Raw genomic sequence first — 9,214 nt, 5'->3', positions numbered from 1 at the left:
GTACCAAATGAACTCACAGACTGTATGTACTGTATAGGCCTACTGTATGTGGAATAATCAAATATACGAGCACTGTAAGACTACAGTAAGAGACATATGATTGCTGTTGTAGTGTTGTAGTCGAGTCCACCTAAAGCGAGTCCGAGTCAAGACCGAGTGTGGGAGGGGGTTGAGTTTGAGGCGAGACCAGATTGTTTTTCTCATTTTATAGATACAGAAAACACTGCACTCTGTTACTTAACAAGATAGCTGTTAAATGGTAAATGGTGCATTTATATAGCGCCTTTATCCAAGGTGCTTTACATAGATTGTGCATTACATTCACACACACATTCATACACCGATTGCGGCGGAAGCCATGCAAGGTACCAACCAGCACATCGGGAGCAATTTGGGGTTCAGTGTCTTGCCCAAGGACACTTCGACATGTAGACAGGAGGAGCCGGGATTCGAACCGCCGACCCATGGATCATTGGACGACCTGCTCTACCTCTTGAGCCACAGTCGCCCCTGGCTGTCTATAAGTGCCATTCAACTCTCTTATAATGTTAATGTCAATGGGCTCCTCATTAAATGGGTATAATTAATATTTCACTGCATTGTAGTGACTCGTGACTCGAGGGGACTCGGTGGGGGAAGAGTCCCGAATCCCCTTCGTGTGGCGAGCCTGAACAGACTGCCGAGCACATAATCACTGGCTGATCTACAAACTCATAATGAGCTTGTAGATCAGCTATTTTCAAAATGTTTGCCTCTTTCTTAGGTAATATTTGAGCAAAATTTGGCCAATGTTTGACAACATTTTTACAGTTTGTTGATTACATTTACATTTGATGCAGTAATGGCCCTGTATACACTTTTGGCCCTGTATACACAGTTTGTTGGTTTGTTGAGTGAGACAACAATGTTGCACATTAAGCTAATCACCTGGGGAAATAATTTGGGGGACCCGATTGGGTGTCCCGACACCCAGTTTGGAAACCACATACTGTATAGGGCTTAAATTATAGGGATGTCTGCGATCTCGATCACGTTATTTTGCTCCCGATACCGATCTTTCCCAATCCGATATTTATATTATAATGGAACAGGTTTATACTTTATGCCATATCATAATAGTACAATATCCAAAATCACAGACAATATCCAGTCTAATATGATATGGATATAATATTGATACAAGGATGTCCCGATCATGTTTTTTTGCTCCCGATCCGATAATTTGAAAATGACGTGATCAGCCCCGAATTTCCGATCACATGATCGGACCGGGACAACCCTAGCTTGAATTGTTAACAGCACAGCTGGGTCACCCTTAACAAAGATTTGGAGCAACTTTCTGTCTTCCAGCTCTCCTTATTGTGTGCTATGGGGTGTCATTCTGGACACGTGTCCTGTCCATGAGTCAATGCTGGCGGCGGTTATTAGTGTACACAGAGGGACACCTGCAGGGCCGTTGCATACATAGATAGGAAGCTAATGTTGCCAGGTCTTTCATCCACTCTTACAGGGGCAGAGTTCTCAACGGGCCTGAAAATCAAGGCCTGAGGCCCGGCCCGACGAATTAGCATGGATTTTCTGGCCATAAAACGTCGGGTCGAGTTTGGGCAGAATTTGAGATAATACAGTATATAGAGTAAATAGAGTAAAAGTGAAATTCCATCTTCATAATAGAAATATACACAGACAGAACAGAACTATTATTTGTATTATTATTAAAAAAAAGCCCGAGGCCCTGTCTGGCCCGGCCCTACTGATTAGCATACATTTTAGGCCCGCCCCGGGCCTGGTCGGAGACTATTTACGCCACTGGACCGCTCCTTCTCCTCCTTTTGACAGCAAATTTTGATTTCAGTTTTAGTCATAGTCTCTTGAATAGTTTTCATTTAGTTTTAGTCACATGGAATGTTTTAGTGTTAGTCTAGTTTTAGTCGGCTAAATCGACAGTTCATTTAGTCGACTAAAATGTATTTTGGCGTGCCTTGATGCCGTCGTAATGACTAATTTTACACTTGCTGAAAATAGCCGATCTACAAGTCACAACGTATGTTGGTTTGTTTCATTAATTTTGAGTGAGAAAACAGTGTTGCGTCATCATGAAGCAAATCATTTGCCAAAAAATAACAGATCTATATGCTTGTGGAGCTGTTATATTCAAATTGCTGAAGTAAAATAATAATAATAATAATTATTATTATATTTATTTATATACACTTTGAGAAGCACTGCACTACAACTACAGTAGTTATGTCAATATTGATGATGCCGAAAGGTCATGGAACCCCCTGACCCGTACGGTTCTGTACATATTATGTACAGAACCGGGTCAGGGGGGTTCCATGACCTTAGGCATATTATGCCTATACACGTGTGTGTGTGTGTGTGTGTGTGTGTGTGTGTGTGTGTGTGTGTGTGTGTGTGTGTGTGTGTGTGTGTGTGTGTGTGTGTGTGTGTGTGTGTGTGTGTGTGTGTGTGTGTGTGTGTGTGTGTGCGCACGTACGTACGTACGTACGTAAGTGCGTATGTGTGTGTGTGTGTGTGTGTGTGTGTGTGTGTGTTGGGGGGGGGGGGTTGCGGGTCGGTCGCCAGTTAATTGAATGCCGGTTCGTATTTCACAGATGACTGAGTTTGTACCGGGCTTGATTGCTTTGCATTCATACAGAACAGAACAGTGTGTATACAGTACAGTGTGACCTGCTATGTCACACATCATGTACTGTAGTTGCACACTGAACATGAAAGGTCCACATCACCTCGGGCCGAAGGCTTTGCTCTTTGCTGTGAGATACAAAGGAGGGAGAAGGCCAGTGATGGAAGAAGTGCTTGAGTGTTTTACTTTACCCATTTAGACATGCGGTCAATACATAATGTCTTCTAAATCATGAACGTTTTCTGAAAACCCCTATGTTTCTGTAGCAGTGGTTCTCAAACTATTTCATGTCAAGGAGACCCAAAAGTATCTGTATTTGGCCGCCGACCCCCCATCTCAGAAGATGTTGTTCCAGGCACCCCCCCACCTCCAGAATCAAAGATTTGTGCCACATTTTCCAAAAATAGATCTACAACCACCCACCAGGCAAACCATGGGCATACCATACTTAACTAGAAAAAGTGCCCCTCGGGGCACAGGTCTCCACCAGGGCAGGTCAGGTTGTGGCCTCCTGGTGGCGCTATAATAGGCCAATGTGAAAAGGGTGCCATTTATTCATACGCCTTTGATGACAATTGGATGATTTGAGGCATTTTGTTCCAAAAATGTGTTTTGCAAAAATCAACCTGTTGGTGGCGCTATAACAGGCCAATGTGAAAAGGGTGGGATATATTCCTCAGCCTAGTAAGAAAATGTGTGAAATATTTCACGTAAATTGCATGCTGCGTTCATGATTTGAGGCTTTTGTTCAAAACGGGGCAATCTTGCAAACTCTGAAAGCCAATTATAGCCAATTAGGATGGAATATGAAATATCGGACAGATCCGACTTGAGCACATGCCCATAGAGATACTGTGTAACGATTTGTGAGATTTTTGGACAGAATCTGGAGGAGTAATATCAAAAAATGTGTTTTACAAAAGTCGGCCTCCTGGTGGCGCTATACAAGGCAGATGCGGAAAATGCAGGTCAAAGGTTTGTCCTTGGCCTCTAGGGAGTGTGCATGCAACGTTTCACGCAGATCAGTGCAGTTTTAGGTAAAAAATGTGAAAAGCTGCCTCATGGTGGAGCTATAACAGGCCGTTCTGGAAAATGTGGGGCAGAGGTTCATCGTTGGCATCCAGGGAGAGTGTGTGCAAAGTTTGGCATCGACCGGGTTAACGGTGCCGGAGATTAGCTGGTAACAGACGGACGGAAAGACGGACACACACACGGACACACACACGGACGGAGTGCAAAACATACTCTCTCCCCATGCCTTCGGCCTGGTGGAGACAATGAACTGGTTCACATAAAAACGACATTTTAACAAATTCTGTACACTTTTTAAAAAACTTCCTCCTTATAATAATAATAATAATACCTGATTTAGGGTGGGAAAAAATCCATCTTTAATATTGATATTATATTATTGTAACATTGCTGAATGAGAAAGGCTGCATCATTACCTGTTTACTTCCTGTGCACATCAGAACTATGTATTGAGGGGCATAAAGCTTAGTACCAGATGGGTGATGAAATTTCCTCTTAATATGTTAATGTTAAAGCTCATATAATTAATCTGTATTTGCAGTTACCAAATGGTGGACATGCTGCTTGTTGCAGGACGTTGACAGTGCATAGGAAGGTAATTCTGGTTTTACACAATGCCCTGGTAGCTAACAAAGCACAGCTTCAGGCCACAAAATAATCATCCTTGAACTGGGGACCCCCCCCCCCCCCCTCAAAATAATCATATTTAAACTGCATGGGACCCTGTTTTGAGCTATTCATATTCAAGTTCATAGTAGATTTCATGGTAGTAAAAGTGAATTGTATATATATCAAAACATATATAAAGTTCATGCATGTGTCATTTCATGACTCATTTGTCTTGACTAAAGTGTTCGATTCCTGCAAGAGACAACACATACGGAGCAATAGCTCCACCGCGCCACAAGGGGGCACATGCACTCCAGTGAGCGCTACAGAATGATGTCAGTCAAAGAGGAAGCCTGTACTGCAGTGTGATGCAGTGTTGATTTTGACAGCAAATTTAGATTTTAGTTTCAGTCATAGTCCCTTGAATAGTTTTCATTTAGTTTTAGTCACATTTTAGTCACCTGCAATGTTTTAGTGTCTAGTTTTAGTAGACTAAGGGCAGTATTATGCGTGTCTTAAGTACCAGGTCTTATGACTTAACTTAAGACCTGGAGGCGTGGTCAATGCTGTTTGGCCACTCAGACTAGCCAAATGGCATTGATCACTCCTCCAGGTCTTAAGTTAAGTAATAAGACCTGGTACTTAAGACACGCATAATACTGCCCTGAATATCATAACATTTTAGTCGACTAAATCTACAGTTGATTTAGTCGACTAAAATGTATTTTGGCGGGCCTTGATGCCGTCGTATTTTTTTTTTAACTTTCTGAAAATAGCTGATCTACTCGCTGCGACGCGTTGTGAGCTTGTATATCTGCTATTTTCAGCATGCAACCAAGTGTAAAATGACATGTATTTTATTTATACTGGATCTCCTGTCCACTAGTCCCTTCCTAACAATTTAGTCTAGTTATTATTTGTTGAATACTATTAGTCTTAGTTTTAGTCATCAAAGCTTAGTTTTAATTTAGTTTCCATTTAGTTTTCGTCAGTGAATAAAGGTAGTCGACGAACATTTTTCGTCTTAGTATTAGTCGACAAAATCAACACTGTTGTGATGCAGACGTCTGGACTAGACTATTGTTGTCTAATTCAGACGTTCTCAACCTTTTCAGGCCATGACCCCCCAAAATCATATCTGAACTGGAGAGTGGAGAGTGGAGACCCCCCCCAAAATAATGATATTTTAACTGGGAACGCCCCAAAATAATGATATTTGAACTGGGAACCTCCCAAAATAATAATATTTGAACTGGCAACCCCCTAAATGGGAACCATTTTATTTGACTGTTTCAATGAAAATAGCCAATCTATAAGCTTGTATACATTATATAGCCGAGTACATATATCACAATTTGTGCTGCTTCTTATATTATTTGACAATATTAACCAGTTTTTATAGTATAGTGTGTTGATTACTCAAACCACACTGATATGGACTCATTCATTTGATGTGTGCAACACATAGGATACATTACAGAGGTAAACAAATTGGATGCGACACAATTTAAAAAAGAAATCTTTCACAATATCATGTTTTTTTAATACTTTTATTTCACACCTTTTAAAAAAGGCTCTGTGGATGTATTATATTTCACATATTCGTCCAAATATATATAAAAAATATAGCAATAGGCCTATTAGACCCTTAATTTAACTTGTGTACAAATAGAACTAAATGGACATGTCTCTAACATTGAGCATTTTACTGCGTAGAGTCCTGTCCAGTGTTGATTTTGTCGACTAATACTATGACAAAAAATGTTTGGCGACTACCTTTTTTCACGGACTAAATGGAAACTAAGCTATGATGATTAAAATTAAGACAATTTGGTCGACAAATAAAAACTAGACTTTTCACAGGATGTTATAGGAAGAGACTAGTGGACAAAAGATCCAGTATAAGTCACTTGGTTGCATGCTGAAAATAGCAGATCAGCTATTTTCAGCAAGTGTAAAATCATTACGTCAAGTCATTACGACGGCATCAAGGCCCGCCAAAATACATTTTAGTCGACAAAATCAACTGTAGATTTAGTCGACTAAAATCGTATGATATTTAGTCGACTAAAACTAGACTTAACACTAAAACATTCCAGGTGACTAAAATGTGACTAAAACTATTCAAGAGACTATGACTAAAACAAAAATCTAAATTAGCTGTCAAAAGTCCTGTCATGAATAAATGCCAAAGCATTCTTAGAAACACCAATGGACTCTAAAGCAGGGTCTTCCACGAGTTTTCATGGAAATGAAGCTCCACCCACGCGGCAGATTGCTGTGTCGGCCAGATTCCCGGAAAAGCTTGCCCCAGCGGCATTCTGCCGTGTGGGTGGAGCTTCATTTCCATCCACCAGCTGTCTAAAAACCCGGAAGAGACACCGACAGACTGCTGGTTAGTCATTCAGGGACCAATCAGAAGTCTGACAAAGGGTGAATTGTGTCGCAGATTAAACTTTGTCATAGATTCCATAGACGGCTTCATATAGACTTGTTTGACAGCACTGTCATGTTGGATTCATGGACACCCTGAGCGGCAAGGACGGAGTTCTCCGTTCAATCAATTAGTAACGCCCAGCGCTCAGGACGGAGATCTATAAAAAGGACGGAGATTATAGTTACCGAGCGTTCGAGCGCTGTTCTTGCAGCCTGAACTGAGACAAGCTGGAGTTGGAAATACATTGTTTTCAACAAGGGCGGCGCAAATAAGAGCTATTTTAAGCATGTGTGCAACATGACAACTGTTTTAAAGTATTGTACAGTAAAGTGTTTAGTATTGAACTAAAGTCTCTTTATGTTTATGTGGTACTATTACTACAAAATAATCTAAAATAAAGTGATTTAAGATCATTAAAGCTGGGCTGTTGCCTGGGTCCAATGCTTTTCTGCCTACTTCGGGTCCAGGACTTGTCCCAGTTGGTTGTCCCTACTCCCCATGCTCAATAGAAGTCTATGTAGGAGAGCCGCCATTGGACTGGCCCCATGAAGTGAACGCAGTTTGCGTAACTCTGTCTATATCTAAGGCTCTGCATCAAGCTACTTCAGCTACATCCGGGATAGCACCTGGTCCGTTGCTAAATGTGCTCCGCTGCTATAAATCGCTGGGCGCTCCGATTTAATGGATTAAATAACCCCGGGCGTTCGGGGTGTTTTAATGTGTATGTCCAGACATTTAGGGCTATCTTGCGCCACGACCTTTTAAAATAGTTCAAATAGCCGATCTACAAGCTCACAACCTATCGATGTATAGATAGGCTAGTTGAACTATTTTCAAATGTTTTTCAAAATAGTAAAAAATGGCAAATAAGTTTAGGGCTAAGGGGTAAGGGGTGGCGCAAGATAGGGCCCTTAACCTCTCAAACCCTCAATACTTACCGGTAGTAAACTAGACCTTTGGCTCTGCTCTTATTTTTGTCTCCACCAGGCCGAAGGCATGGGGAGAGAGTATGTTTTGTTTCACTATACACCAAACCTCTTTGCAAAAAATAGCAAATCTACAATCTAACTGTGAGCTTGTAGATCTGTTATTATTTTTGGTTAAAGTTTTCCTCAGAATAGGAATGCTAGGATTTAACTGGTTAATGTAAAAACAGTTACTATCACACAAAAGATTTGGCGCCCCCATTGTAGTAACTCTGAGGACCCCTACGGGTCCTGGACCCCCTGTTGAAGACCCCTGCTATGAAACAATCATTAAAAAAACTAAAAAAACAAAAACAACTCCAGTACAAATACGTTTTGTCTTTACAGTTGCGCACATTTGTCCCAATGTAAATAAAAATGATCTAACCTAAGCATGCAGTATACAGCTTGTTGCTTAGCCGAGATGGAAATTCTAAAATAATATTTTCGTGAATGAAAATGACGAACATATGACAACTTCCGTTGTCGGATGTAGGTGTAGTTCCAGACTCTATATAACATTCAAGAGACCTGTGTAGTATTCCGGAGGTGTAGTTCCAGAGTATATATAGTCAGCATTCAGGAGGCGTAGTTCCAGACTCTATATAACATTCAGGAGGTGTAGTTCCAGATTCTATATAGCATTCAGGAGGTGTAGTTCCAGATTCTATATAGCATTCAGGAGGTGTAGTTCCAGACTCTATAGAACATTCAGGAGGTGTAGTTCCAGATTCTATATAGCATTCAGGAGGTGTAGTTCCAGATTCTATATAGCATTCAGGAGGTGTAGTTCCAGACTCTATATAGCATTCAGGAGGTGTAGTTCCAGACTCTATATAGCATTCAGGAGGTGTAGTTCCAGACTCTATATAGCATTCAGGAGGTGTAGTTCCAGACTCTATAGAACATTCAGGAGGTGTAGTTCCAGATTCTATATAGCATTCAGGAGGTGTAGTTCCAGATTCTATATAGCATTCAGGAGGTGTAGTTCCAGACTCTATATAGCATTCAGGAGGTGTAGTTCCAGACTCTATATAGCATTCAGGAGGTGTAGTTCCAGACTCTATAGAACATTCAGGAGGTGTAGTTCCAGATTCTATTCAGCATTCAGGAGGTGTAGTTCCAGAGTATATTGTATAGGCAGCATTCAGGAGGTGTAGTTCCAGACTCTATAGCATTCAAGAGATTGTGGAATAGTTGTCTGGCTACGCGAGACTACCATACATCAGACACCAGTGGCTTCCACCATCATTTTCTCGTCCATTTCGACGTCGCTCCTGTGCGACTTCTCCCGTCCTTTGTAGACGTTCACGTTACACAAGGTCAGGATGGGTCGGTGTGGCCACGCCTGGCGCAGGTCACTGGAGGGAGTGGTCATACCGTTGGGATTCTGAAAGAAAACCCCAGTCCTGTTAAAGGTAATATTAACACTTTTTTCCAATTGTCTTTCCCTGCTAAACCCACCTTTTGTTTTATATGTTTAATCTGCCGTTTTTTGATAACTTTTAAGACATAAGAGGT

General features: G+C 41.2%; 1 protein-coding gene across 1 annotated transcript in view; it reads right to left on the bottom strand.

Annotated features, from left to right (window-relative positions):
• Positions 1-8,591: 8,591 nt before the first annotated feature.
• The window catches only part of LOC306916364 (sodium- and chloride-dependent betaine transporter-like), a gene marked incomplete at its 5' end in the record, with an annotated part of 34,651 nt that continues 34,028 nt past the window's right edge, over positions 8,592-9,214 (bottom strand). Inside the window, one exon of the mRNA XM_079494197.1 lies at positions 8,592-9,083. Coding sequence (XP_079350323.1) covers positions 8,919-9,083 — 165 coding nt within the window. The 3' untranslated portion in view covers positions 8,592-8,918. The remainder of the gene's footprint in view (positions 9,084-9,214) is intronic.

This window comes from Electrona antarctica, assembly GCF_951216825.1.
Source record: "Electrona antarctica genome assembly, chromosome: 23".
Lineage (NCBI taxonomy): Eukaryota > Metazoa > Chordata > Actinopteri > Myctophiformes > Myctophidae > Electrona > Electrona antarctica.
Note: the sequence above shows the minus strand (reverse complement) of the source record. Positions and strands in the feature narration are given on the sequence as shown.